This window comes from Ambystoma mexicanum, chromosome 8, assembly GCF_040938575.1.
Source record: "Ambystoma mexicanum isolate Mex_15411 chromosome 8, UKY_AmexF1_1, whole genome shotgun sequence".
NCBI classification, from domain to species: domain Eukaryota; kingdom Metazoa; phylum Chordata; class Amphibia; order Caudata; family Ambystomatidae; genus Ambystoma; species Ambystoma mexicanum.
In genome coordinates this window covers 1,630,031,333-1,630,045,937 of record NC_090929.1, presented here as the reverse complement: position 1 = coordinate 1,630,045,937, position 14,605 = coordinate 1,630,031,333, and the positions used below count along the sequence as shown (strand labels likewise).

The window sequence follows — 14,605 nt, the reverse complement described above, 5'->3', positions numbered from 1 at the left end:
CTTCATACCGACCCTTCCTTGCAGATTAGGCTGGATCAAACTGGCACCCTAACTAAGGAGATAGAAACCAGGAAGGGACTGAAACTAGGATGTCCTTGGCACCAATTCTGTACAACTTTTTCATTAATGACATGAAAGAGGTACTGGATCCCATTAGATCATGTTCCCCAAGCATCAATGGATCAGCTGTGGGCCACCTACTATATGCGGATGGTCTGGTGCTTTTGGATAGTACTCCAGTGGGCCTCTAAAGAAAACTGGACACACTACACGCTTACGTGGATCGTAATGGGCAACCATCAATATAGGAAAATCTGAGATCCTGGAGATTAAAAATGCAAGAGCAAAGACGAAAAGATCTTTTTGCTGGAACCTGGAAAATAACAGAATTAGATCAATATCATCAACAAAGTACCTAGGTATAGTGATCAGCTCTGACGGAGGTGAAAAGCCATGGATAGCAAGCCTATGTAAGAAAACGAAACAACTAACTGCCCAAGGTCTGATAATTGGGAGAAAGTTAGGTAAATTCTCGCTTCAACAAACCATTACTTTTTACAATCAGAACGTGGTTCCAACTTTAGCTTATGCAGGAGAAGCTGGACTGGGACTCCTTTGGGAACCTTGCAAAAAACTTGAAAGCAAGTTCTGGAGGAGGATATTAAGACTCCTCAACGCCGTCCCAATGGCGGGATTTAGACATGAATTGGACTTGCACTTGCTACATGCGCTTATTATATGGAGATCCCTGGCTACCATCAGCAAGCTGATCGTGCCCACTTGCCCTCCGCAGTACCAGATCATTAAAATCAAGGAACAGGGTATGACTTTTTGGCCGTTGAACCAATGGAGGGATAATGGAAATCCTGTTAAACCTTAACATCTCCATGGAAACCCGGTGTAATCATCCTAGGAGTGCTAAAATAGCCCTAATGTCGACTGAGTGGTCGGAAACAGAAGCAAGGCGCTCCGCTTCAAGGACCCACACCTTCTCCAAAACACTTTCAGGGCTTCCGAACATTACTCCGGAGTACTTGAAAAAAAAAAAAATCGCCTAACCACAGAAGTTTGGGTGATGAGAATCTGGGGTCCAAAAGGGGTGACGAGGAATATTTGAGTGATTTTGATGAAACTGAAGACGATGGGGAAGGGGGTGCAGAGCAAGCACCCCATCCCACCCCAAGATTAGAAAGTATGTGGAACGGAAGATTGAGAGAGAGATTTGGCAGGATAGCCTTAGCGCGGAAAAAAGGAAGTGCAACAAGGGTGGAAAAGGAAAGATGAAAATGCAGATGTCACTGATGCACAGGGGTGCGAGGAGGGCTCACTATGTACCCTGGGCACAAATGCACATGTGTCAGCCCCCACAACAGCCTCTTTGAATGGATGGGGCAAGTAGGGTTCTTAGTCTTATGTGTTGAGCCCTTTTTCATTTCTAAGTTAGTGCTTAGCAAATAAAATACTCATCCAGATCCGTTTTTAAGTCACAAGACCATGAAGGTTTCAATAATAACAAACTGGTATTTTTGAATTATTCATTTAAAAGCAGTAGGTCATAATAAAATTAAATGCTGTCATTTATCAATGCTGTGTTGTTCTTCCCAATAATGTGATTATCTTCCTTGCTCTGTATTCAACTGAATACCAGCATTGATTTCTAGAACAATTGCATTGCAATGTTTAATCATTTCAAAACACATTCTTGCTTTTGCTTCTGGACACAAAACTCAACCTACATTGTTTGATCTAAAAGCAAAGTTGAAAGCAACGTTTTATTTTGTGCACAAAAAAGATCAGCTTCTTAATGGGAAACATTTCTCAAACTCACAACACAAATGCACGCTACACTCAACTCATATACCACTGCCTGGTCATCTTATTAATATGACTATACTAATAGTTAAATATTTTGTGTAGGCACTGCGCTACTTTTCTCACAGCTCACTTTAGATTATGATTATAATAATAGTTAAGTATTTTGTGTAGGCCCTATGCTAGTTTTCTCCCATCACACTTTAGATTATGACTACAACAATAATTAAGGGGCCAATTCAAGGAATTAGTTGTGTTGAAAATCGGGGATTCATGGAATTGACTGCGCAGCACTTTTTTGTAACTTGCATGGAGTTTGCTGAGGCTCTGCACGTCTCTGCGAGTGTTGTGCGCGAGTCACCACGCAGAGCATGGACGAGGCCTGAGCAGAGGGCAGAGTAGGGGTAGGACTCAAAAAATGAGGAAGAAAAAATAAAGGCGTTACGAGGGAAGTGCTGCGGAAGTCCATAGCATGCCCACAAATGCGCACTACAAAGCGTATTCATGGACGTGACTGCACAACCTCTCGCCTGCGAAATGCCAATACAAATCCCTCTATCTCTCTGCCACCCGAAGGCATGCATAAGTACACTTGCGCATTGGAATTGGAGTGCGGCGGAGGGTTTGCATGTCGGATTAAAGAGTGCGTGTATTCGCACCCGGGGGTGCACGCAAAGGTAGCTGTTCTGGCAGTTTTTGCTTTGAGTGGGGGCGTGTTGGGGGCCGCTCTGGCCATGACTTGCGTATATGGGTACTTTGCGCAAAAAAAGCCATGAATATACGGGGTGCGCATTTTTATTCTGCGTGCAGTCTTGTGCAGTGTCCTTCTCGGCACACGGCATTTGCGGGATTAATGCGCTCTTTTTGATGAATCAGCCCCTAAGTATTTTGTGCGGACAGCATGCTATCTCTTTCATAGCTCACTGAACTGCACTTTTAAAGTTACTACCAAGTAGAAGGGGCTAATTTCAAACATAGGAAATCAGAATGTTATGCTTTGCCTTTCATGTCTTTGTAATAAACGTTTGAAATTAAAATGATTCTAATTTGGCTTCATGTAACATACTGAAAATGTAGCTGAGACAGAACTTTTCCTCTGGAGCTGCTTTCTGCTTTTAACCTCTAATAACCTCATCCACTGCATTCCCATTAGTTCTCGAATGGAACCTGGTGCCCGCCTGAGGCTCACCTGAAATTCCAGCGGCCTTCCTCTAGCCGGTCAGGTAGCACAGCGAGTAGAGCGCTCGCTTTGACATCCATTCAGACCCTGCTGTTGCAGGTACGAATCCCGGCAGGGCCAAACTCAGCCTTTCATCCTTCAGAGGTCAATAAATGAGCACTACACACCGTGTCGTAGCAGCGCTCAGATACCTGCGGGTTATTAGCGCTATATAAATGCTAAATTATTATTACTTTCCCTTATCAAGATTTGCTCTATGACTTTCCTATCTTAATCAGATATTCTATTTTATCGGCATGTCAGTTCTAACCATAAACCATTGGCCATAAAAGATCTAAGCATGTACGAATGTTTCACCTCTTCACATAACTGCATCCTTTGTAATGCGAGGTACAGGGAGGGATACATTATAGATCAAAACGAGGGTGGAAAACCTTGGGTGCCAGAGGAGCGGTATCAACAAAGCCCAGAATGTGTGGGTCAGTATGACTGTATTTCTTACTCCCTTCCCCCTGGCACCAGTCCCCGAGCCTCCCACGCGCATGCCACAGTGATACAGTAACAAGCTGACGTTCACTCCTCAGCAAGATGAGCCCAGCTGACCCACATGGAGCCGGATCGACAGCGCAGAAAGCTAACCAATTGTAGCCTGGCACCCTCAATGGAGCAGGACCATGTATACTGTTTCACCAATGAACTGTGCGTGTTTAGACCCTATATGTGACGTCCATAGTGACTCTGTGGCTGCTCAAATGGCAATGACAATCATTCTGGAGATAGAACGTTCTCGAGCAGCGGAGTCCTTTGCTGATATTTTGTATTCTATATAATTAAACCTTGTAATCCTTGCAAGCTATCTCTTGGCTTCTTTCCCTAGATGGTTTTATTCATTCTGACGTGAGCAGCAACATGGACTTGCCTTCAATAGCTCTGAGCTGAGATGGAGACCCACATGAAGGCTGCAGGCCCTGCCTTCCCAAACGTTTCTCAAATGAACTGCCTGTTCCCCTCTGGAGTCCGAACTCCAGACACTTCCTCTGAAACCTCTAGCACTTCACCCTTGTTGACTGGCACTTCCAGCTCCCCCGCCCGCCTTACACTAAATGGCTAAGCTTGATGTTGCCGCCTATTGGCTCTTCCAAAGAACATCTGATCAGGCACGTATGCCCGTCCATGCTAAGTGATGTTGTTGAGTCACCACCATAACAACTTTAATTGAATTAATTATCTGTACCTGTAATCCAACATGCCTCCTAGTCTGCTTACCTTGTATTTGCTTGGCCTAACGACCGGCATATTTATAAGAACAGCGCCCAGATGCCTCCAGGTTAGTTAGCACTATATAAATTGCAAAGCAAATAAATAAATAAATATGGAAGAGCGTGTGAGCTTTGAAGGCGTGTTCCCACAAACTGGCACTGTACAAGAACTTAAACGAAATAAAAGTATCAAGTGCAAGGGGATCTGCAAGATGATATTGTTGCCATAGCAACATCTCTCCTTCCAAAGGTGTTAGAAACGATGGGGCTAAGTGAGATGTGGACTGCTGTACTAGGGCTGCCAGAGGTAGTTGCAGGGGTAGTGCATGCAAGATACTGGTCTGTGGAAGCACATGGCCCTGTTTGCAGGTTGACAGCCATCTCACAGCATCTCGAGATGATGGCTCACAGCCTTATTTGTCACAGGTGTTCCCCTCCTCCGGTTCGCACCACATATGTGAAGTTCAGCTCCAGATACTGCCACGGGGGTTACTCAATGAGTGTCCCTGCAGATGGTTTGGACTTCAACTCCCATGATCCTTCATCATTAGCTACACTTGCTAGAGCTACTGCTTTTCACGGAATTGAACAAAATAAACTTTAATGCATTTTCACTTTTTTGCCCAATTTTCATGATTTACGTACGACGTAGGTGCCTTTTCTTCTGTTTTACTTTTTACTGGGGGGTAGGATTGCAAATCTGTATTGTAAATGTGTCTGGCTACAGGCCCTCCCTGGATCCAATTTGCTGTAGCCCAAGTGACTTTGGCAGCATTGGGCATTTACAGGGACATATGTCAAGCTTGAGCCCACTTTTTAATGTAATCTTAACACTTTATTTACAGCAGTTTATTATGTCATTGATTTGTGAATTTGTTTTGTGTACATTTCAAGTGGAATTATTTTGCCTCTCACTAAATGAAACTAAAATGACCTCACCTCACATAGCCTTCTTCTTCTTCTTCTTAATTATCGGAGGCGTGGGCGGACCGACGCAGGCGCTTCCCCATCCTATAGGATGATGTGCACCGTACCCACTAATTATTATTTAGCTCCATTTAAACTCACAACTCCTCCCACTTCCCCGTCTGCCTCACAAAATCCAACATCACACTACTCCTCCTCCTGCCTCTCTCCCCATCACCTTCCAGCAAAGCCCTCCCGCTCAGCTCAGCCACACCCAACGCAGTCAACCGAACCCTCATCAATTCTCTTTCTGCAACATGTCTCTCACACCTAATCAAAAAATGTCCCACCGTTTCAGGCACCCCACACCGCACAGTCCCTTGATTCACACTTCCCTATTCGAAATAGGCAGTTATTCAGCCCCAAATGACCTATCCTCAACCGATTCAGCATCACCTCCTCCCCCCTCCTCCATTCTGAACTCCCTGCATCCACCTTCACCGACACTTTCCCACGAACACCGAACATCCACCTGCCCTTCACCCCACTCACCCACCTCTCCTGCCACTCATCCAGGACCCGTCTCACCATCACAGCCTTCACCTCATCCATACTCAAAGGCAACCTCACATCAACCGCTCCCCTCCTCATACCCTCACCCGCCGCCAGATCCACCAACTCATTTCCCAAAATTCCACTGTGCCTGGGAACCCACACCAACTCCAAATCCATACCCCCGCGCACACACCGATCAATCTTCATCCTAATGTCCAAAATCACATCCTTCCTATCACCATCCCCTGCCACAATCGCCTGCAACCCACTCAATGAATCCGAGAACACCACCACTTTCTCATACCCCAACTCACACACCCTATCAATCGCCACCAACTCAGCCGTACAAATAGACACATCATTCGTCAGTCATCCTACTTTATACTCCCCAATGCTTTCTAGATAATACGCCATTCCCACTCTCCCAGACACAGGATCCTTTGAACCATCCGTAAACACCTTGTATCCTTCCTTTCCTGCCACATACTCCTGACCCAAAGCTTTGATCTCACCCCGCATACCTCTCTTCTTCGACACCACATTCGCCAACTCCAAACACACCTTTGGAGATCTCATCATCCACCTCGGCCTTCTCTCCAAATCCGTATCTGTCACAATCATCAAATCACCCACACCCCACTGCACTCCCTTCTCCCACATGTGAAACCCAAAAGTGCCCCCCTTCCTCCTCCACCGATTCCTGTAATAGTCAAACCTCCAATTATACTTCAAACATTCACGCACCGGATGAGCCACACTCTTCGCACTGCACTTCACCCACCATCTCATATTTAACGCATCCCTCCTCAACCCAATGGCATCTCCTCCACAAGCACCTGAACCGCATTCACTGGAGAGGACCTCATCACACCCGAACACACCCTCAATGCCCTCGCCTGTACCCTATCCAACCGCAACTTCTGACTCGACGTATAACCCACTGACACCTGACACCCAAAATCCATCACACTCAAAATCAACCCCTTATACAACATTCGTAAACACTTCTGTTGCGCACCCCATTCTTTCCCAGTCACCGCCCGCAACAAATTCAGCCTGCGTTTACACTTATCCACCACACCATCCACTTGCACATTCCAATTCAACTTTCTATCCAGAATCACCCCCAAGTACCGAAACTCTTCCATAGCCATCAACCCTATTTAGTGGAGTTTGAGCCATTGAGAAGGTTAGTCTGGCAGAAAGAAGGCCAGGTGCACTGATCTGGGGACAGGTGCTGTGAACATCAAGATTATTGTTCCTTTGGGGACAGACGTATTTATTTATTTCTTATAAGGCGCTGCATGCCCGTAGGCCTCAGATCGCCCCAAGAGGAGGATGAGAAAGAAGAAGCATCAGGGAGTTAGAGAGGGATTCTATTCGGCTGTTCAGGCCATTCCACTCTTGTGGTCATTACCCCCAGTGTGAAGGTGATGTCCTATGCATTCATTTCCAGAGAGGAGGCCATTGCATGTCATTTACAGTTTTTATTATCAATTATAACAGCAATACACAATTATTGATATTATTATTAACAACAGTCTTAAAAGCTTATATTTCATAGAGCTAGTATACAGCTGATTATTATTAGCAATAATAACAATAATGATCACTACAGACTAGTATTGGTATGATAATAGTAATAATGATCAGAATAATACAAATAGTAAGGAAACTGGTTTCAAAAAATAGAATGCTGACCACTTCGGAGTCTCCTCTATATTCTTTTGTCATTTATTTATCTGTAATTTATATAATGATGTGTTATTTATATAACGCCTTAATCCAAAGCGCTTTACAGAGTATATGTTTAAATACAATATCACCCAACCGAAATTGGTGCTCATTTATCGACCTCGGAAAGGATGAAAAGCTGAGTTGGTCTTGCCGTGATTCGAACCTGCAAATCACGCTCAGATCGCAACAGCGAGCGCTCACCCGCTGAACTATCTTAAATAGGACACATAATCCAAAGGCATCTAGGCGCCTTTAGTTTAAGAATTTGGTTACAGTATGTGCTTATTGCAAAAGGTTACACTCCTTGCATGAAAGGATCACATGGGTAGCCGGTTACACATTTCAGCGTTATCTTACATTAGTTACAGGTCATTTGAGGCAGTAATTAGTTAGAGATAACACTTGAATCAATGAATAACTTGTGGATTACAGAAGATACAGACAGGATTGCATAGGGACCAGCTATTGGCTGCCTGTGAAACCACCGCCTCAAGTTACATGCGATCTTGGGTGAAAAGCCAGGGTTTTAGGCCTTTGCGAAAGGGTCATACACAGAGAATCGGATTTGTGGCCACAACTTGTGACACTTGCAATGTATGGCTGAAACAACCCACATTTTCCAGCTGCTCCGAGATCCACAAAGGGCCACAGATCTGGCTCTTGCAAGTTGTCAAATTGCCTTTATTTACCCAACATAAATCTACCGGCGCAAGTCTCTAGAATCCAGAAAAAACAGAAGTCGTATTTTTTATTTGTGAATTAGCATGCCCTCCCGACCCATCCATTTTGGCAATGCAAAGAGAGGGTTTCTGGGGATACAGCCCCCCCCCCCACAACCTTCAGGCTCATTTTGAAACAGGCCCCCCCCCTTTTTTTAGCACTGACCACAAATGGTTATTTTCACATTTAGCCAAATCGGGGTCAATTTGTGAATCAGGCCCCTTCCTTGGATATCAAAACTAAAGGCCGATTAAGTCAAAACCTTCCAGCTATCAACCTTCAGTTGTGTCTATGTCACCCCGAGTGGGATGGGTAGGCCCCGACATGGGTCCTAAATCTATTGTGCCCAGATACTCAAGCCACTCCTCGTGGCCCAATGATGCTGAAACATGTCTGGGGTTGCTTGTGGTCTTGTGCTTGTGGGATGCGATCTACTAGTTGTTGGACGCCCTCATTTCAGATAGGACCAATCCTGATTTGCATATGGTCTTTACCCTTCACTAATAGCATGTCAGGTTAAAAGCGATGGTCTGAAGGGTTGCCCAGAGCAATGCCAGTGGTTATGATGAATTCAAAACCTTACTACCATCAACCTTCAGTTTTGTGCACGCCACACTCCCTTGTAAATCACCTGAATCCAATATAGAATTAAAATTGAAGAGGGAAGAAGCTGCAAATGTCCTGCCAGCTGCATTGATTCAAGAATTTCCAATATCAGAAATAATGCAGTAAGAGATGACGGATCTCACCTTTGACGGTTGCGATCAGGAAAAGCGATACAGCCCAGATTCCCAGCATCTAGAAAGAGAGAAGGGACAACGTTCAAAAAATCATTCAGCGGTTTTGCATGGCGTGCCTTTATTAAGATCCCCATAACATTAACTGTTTGAGGGTAGCTTGCTCATATCAGGGTCCGGATTCTCAGAACATTTGTGCTGGTGAAAATGTGTAGGTGCCTTTGATTGCCCCAGATTTTGTACTTGCTACTTTACACATAATTCTCAGAGCCTGCAACTGGAGGAAATATGGAGATGCCAAGAACAGCTTTAAGACCCTCCCCTGCAAATGTGATTCACCAAGATTTGCTGAAGAGCATCTAAGAGATGCCAGGGAAGGCCCCGATTGGCTGGCTCCAGTGCCAATCTCATAGAATCAGTCAACAAGTCAGCAAAGTACATCATATAGACCCCGTTGGTCAGCAGTTCTTTTCCCCACGTTGGCTTGCCATTAGACGTTCTTGCATCCGAATGGCAAGCCAACGCGGGGAAAAGAATTGCTGAGCAACGGGATCTAACCCTTGTAACAGATACTGTAATCAACTGATGAAGAAAACAAGCGTTTTCTTTTGAGAATACCTAGAATATAACTATAACCTGCCCTGATTTGAAAGAGGCGGACAATGCCGAAACACGTGTCATCACTAAGGACGCACTATGATTTCTTACATTAAATAATGGTGAAACAACCTCACCTGGCGCAGGTCTCCAAGAGTATTTGTTTTCTTTGAATTTTTTGTGCGGGTCGTTGGCTTTTTACAGCCTTACTCTTTGAGACGCGACAGATAAAAGAGAATTTACTTATTGGTATAAACAACCAATCAAACAAGGAAAAGGTATTAAACCAGAAAGGTGTTACCAAAGAGACCAGTCCTCCCCAAAGCCATACCCTCTCTTTTACATACATCATATAGACATCATGCCCAAGTTATTAGGGTGCATTAAAAACTGAGGTGGCTTGCTTCAACATCTTTACAGGTGTGTGGGGGCATTGTATTGTATTGTACCGGGATTTATAGAGCGCAGCACGACCCAACAGGATCAAGGCGCTAACGGCATCAAGGGTGTACGTTTGATTTAACGTCCATACGTTTACAAGCCACAGAGGTGGCCCAGAGAAAGCGCCACAGCCATCATAATTCCATCATTATGTGGCTGACGGTTGTGTGGTAGCTTGCACACATCCTTTCACTATCTGATGCCATTGAAACCTGCATGAAAAATAATTGGATAAGTGCAAACACGTCAGAGACAGTTCCTGTTGTTAAACACTGATCTAAAATCAAAGCTCGGTGTAGTAACTAGGTACCTGAAGCAACACCCGGACCAGCAGGTAAATTACAAGTAGGATCATTGGTGTGTGTGACCGGCATACAAGCGTGCTTTCCCTAGAATTTAAGCACATCTATTTTATATTATATAAGCAACGTCTGACTGCTTGGACTGAACAAATTATGTAAGTAATCAAAGTCATTTGATAATGACTATTGCAGTATCACATTCAAAGCTGTTATCAAATATGTCGTTCTCAAGGCTCGCTTCCTATTCGCAAATAGATTGTGTATGCATTCAATTGGAGTATGAGTTACAATCTTTATAGCTCGGGTTAATCCCAAAACGAGTTAATCTGGTGGAGAGAAGCGGGTCCGCCAAGAACGGTGGGTTAAATAGTGCTATTTAACCCACCGTTCTTGGCGGACTCGCTTCTCTCCGCCAGATTAACTTGTTTTGGGATTAACCCCAGCTATAAAGATTGTTTACATTACTAATGCCAAACGAACGGCGCTTACCGCTCAACAATCCAAAGCCAATACCAATTATATGTGTTAGCACGCTCCATCATCACATCCATTTGCGAATAGGAAGCGAGCCTTGAGAACAACATATTTGTCGAAACACGTGTCGGCTGAGTCTTTACATGCAATAAAATACCTCTTCCAAGGATAACAGCTTTGAATGTGATACTGCAATATTCATCATCAAAGGACTTTGATTACTTACATAATATTTTCAGTCCAAGTAGTCAGACGTGGCTTATATAATATAAAATAGATGTGCTTGAATTCTAGGGAAAGCACGCTTGTATGCCGGTCACACACACCAATGATCTTAATTATATTCTGGGTGTGAGCAGACCTGCCCAGACAGTGACCTGGCAGCACAGCTGGAATCCTACCATTTCTAGGTTGATTTGTGTTTAGTGCACGCATCGGGTTTTGGTCTGCCATTTATATTTCTTTAGGATACGTTACAAGTAGGTTTATTGTAGTATAGTTGCCAGGAACAACATTGGCATGTCCCATCAAGCCAGCATATCTGTCAACTGTAAAACATAGAACCCCAGCTTCAGAGCAAAACATCCCAACACTCCACTCACTCTGACCTCACCACATTCCATGAACAGTGATGATATCACCTCACCCAAGATACACATTTCAACATTTCTCCCTCTTTTCCTTTATTGAACTGAGTGAAATTCCACAAAAACCACCACCAGACAAACCCCTACATACAGGTGTGGCCAGCACGTAATGAACCAATTTACCAACTCCACTGGCGACAAGAAACTGCCACCCGGAGATCACCTATAACCCTGAACACTCCAAGGACACTCCAGATCTATGACACTAGGGAATGTGCTCAACCATAAAACCATGGAACACAACAATACCTACATGGCACCCCAAGAAATACTATCTAACTGTGCCATAACTAATTGGACAACATAACAACCCGTGTCAACCAAGACACCTAACTCCAACTCCAATTCCACTCCTCCCTCCAGAAACAAAACAGTGAGGAACCCAACGCAATCTAATAAGGGCTAACTCCACCCATAAACAGAACTGGAAAATACCCTCGAGAAACGAAAACAATAAACTAAGCACTTCCACCTGTTCCAAGCTGCCCCTTGGAACCTAGGGCCTGCCACGACCCAGCGTCCACACAGATAGACTACCTAACTCGCCTAACCTTCCGTGCACAAACATCCTTCCGCCCTAGTCTGACCCCTAGGACACCAGGGCTGCCACCCCCTGGCACAAACCCAGCTCAACAAGAGCATCAACAAGCACAACAACCATAGAACAGATCACCACAGCACCCCTACAGGGCACCCCAACACCACAAGAACACCGAAGAACCCAATCCAAAGGATTGCGGAAACATAAGCACCCTGAACCAACACAATACAACTGTATCTCAACCTAGGACCCCTAGTCCAGCCAACTGCTCAACCGCAGCCACCCACTAACACCATGGACCCCTGGTCCAGCCTACTGCACCACCGCAGCACACTCACTAACCCATGGACCCCTGGTCCAGCCTACCGCAACAACACAGCACACACACCACTCACCTTGGACCCCTGGTCCAGCCAACAGCTCAACCGCTGCACACCCGCTAACACCATGGACCCAAAGTCCAGCCAACTGCAAAAACCACAGTTCACACTCACTCACATCAGAGACCCCTAGTCCAGCCAAACTGCACCGTGCAGCACACCAACACTACCACTGAGGACACTACATCCAAACCAATGATAAACCCGAATCCACTAGGTTACCATAAGGACACTACCAAGGTACACTATAATCAGCAGAACACATCCCACACACACACAGAACCAAAGGTTGCCATCACACACCATACTCACACATACTATGCAGCGTGATGGGCGGACATATTAACGACAAAACTTTGGCCTAAAATTTGCAAATACTCCCAAACGGAGATCCAAAATCACCACAACAATCCACTGAAAATAAAAGTTAGTACATGAAGGAACCCACCTCCCACGAGTCCCAACATCCACACATTAGAGTCCACCTGCAAAAGAAACCATTAACACTATGTTCGATTGAACCCGCCACTCACGAGTCCAAGTACCCACAGTAAAAAGGCACCTGCAATTAAAACATGTTACACAATAAATCATTGAGAAAAACAAAAATAATACAATTCATGTTTTAAATTCCATTTCTCATTGAATAGGGCCAAAACGCTACACACATACCCATACTGGCCCATAACTTTTAATACTCCGGAGCATCACAAGTAGGCCACAACACAAAGACAAGACACCACGCACACGGCCTGATACGAAATTATACACTAATGTTGCTTAAAATCACAACAGGTCCTCTTGCAACGGCACAATTACCTGAATCCAAATGCCAAAGATTGAGTCAACTCTATCAGGACTGCAAACAGGACCTTGCACCCACGATCACACTGGCGAAATCTCACATCCGCCAATCCAAAGGGACCTGTTTCTTCCGATTCCTCCAGCATCATTTGCTTGAACTGCAAACTTAGTTCCCATTCCGTAGGAACACTCACAGATTCCCCACCAAACTCCTCCTGGTAAACCAACGACTTCCGTATGCTGTCAGGTTCCCCCAACTCATAGCCCAACGCAGAGGTGTAATTAAAGAAGTTCAAATCTCCTCCTGTATTACGCGCCCCATTCCGCACCATGCACAGGACGCGTTCCAGGACCTGCGGTGTACATGCAGCGCGCACATAGTCCCTTCCGCGTTCCAGCTCTACTTGCTGGAACCCACCATCATGACCGACAGATGTCATCATCCTGCTGCAGACGACGCAGGCACGTCTCCACTCTCTTCCGCGTTCCAGCTCCGAATGCTGGTACGCTCCACGATGATCCAACGATGTCATCATTTCTCCACGAACACCGTGGAAGGCACATCTCCGGCCGGCAACAGTAACTGCAGGGGCAAAGGGAGCCTGCACTATCAGCTGCCTGGGACACACCTCCTGCTGGTGGACCACCAGCATCAGCGGGAGCAAGGGCATCCGCACAGCCCGCTGCCTGGGATGCACTTCCCACACACTGTCTCCAGACAGTCTCTCGGGGGCAAGCACCTTCAGGGCATAGGGCTCCCTCCAGCCCACGGAGCCCTGTCACTCTCTGGCTCTCGAACACCGTCAGTTGTGACTCCTGCACTCGGGACCTGTGCAAAACAGGAACTGCCCCTGCCAGCACCACCCGGCCTGCTGGGAACAGAAACAGGTCCTCACATTGCACACCGACCTGTGTCCCGCTAAAAACCCTCAGCACCAACCGTCCGCTGGGGTCTGGCCGTTCCCAGAGCTGTTGTGCCAACCTGCACTACACACCGACCTGTGTGCCAACTGGGCCCTCCCCTCAGCACCACCCGGTCTGCTGAAGGGCATAAGCAGCCCAGTCAAGACAACTCTGGGCCCTAAACCTGCTGACCACTTCCTCATGGGACATGGATCATTGGAGGGCAATGTTTCCTGGTTCTGGACTGTCCTCTCCACGACAGGATCCCATCCTCGTCGCCAGTGTAGTAACTAGGTACCTGAAGCAACACACGGACCAGCAGGTAAGTTACAAGTAGGTTTATTGTAGTATAGTTGCCAGGAACAACATTGGCATGTCCCCTCAAGCCAGCATATCTGTGAACTGTAAAACATAGAACCCCAGCTTCAGAGCAACACATCCCAACACTCCACTCACTCTTACCTCACCACATTCCATGAACAGTGATGTCATCACCTCACCCAAGATACACATTACAACACTCTGTATCCACCCCCCCCCCCCGCATAAGCTCTCTGATTTGTATCAAACCTCAAGGTGAATTGAGGTCATGAGGCATCTTGCCTGATTC

At 45.8% G+C, this 14,605-nt stretch overlaps 1 protein-coding gene across 2 annotated transcripts in view; it reads right to left on the bottom strand.

Moving 5' to 3' along the window:
• The window catches only part of LOC138473263 (pancreatic triacylglycerol lipase-like), a 241,481-nt gene that overhangs the window by 208,969 nt on the left and 17,907 nt on the right, over positions 1 to 14,605 (bottom strand). For both annotated transcript variants that reach the window (XM_069611902.1, XM_069611901.1), the window contains exon 2: positions 8,919 to 8,967. In XM_069611902.1, the coding sequence (XP_069468003.1) occupies positions 8,919 to 8,967 (49 nt within the window). The remainder of the gene's footprint in view (positions 1 to 8,918; positions 8,968 to 14,605) is intronic.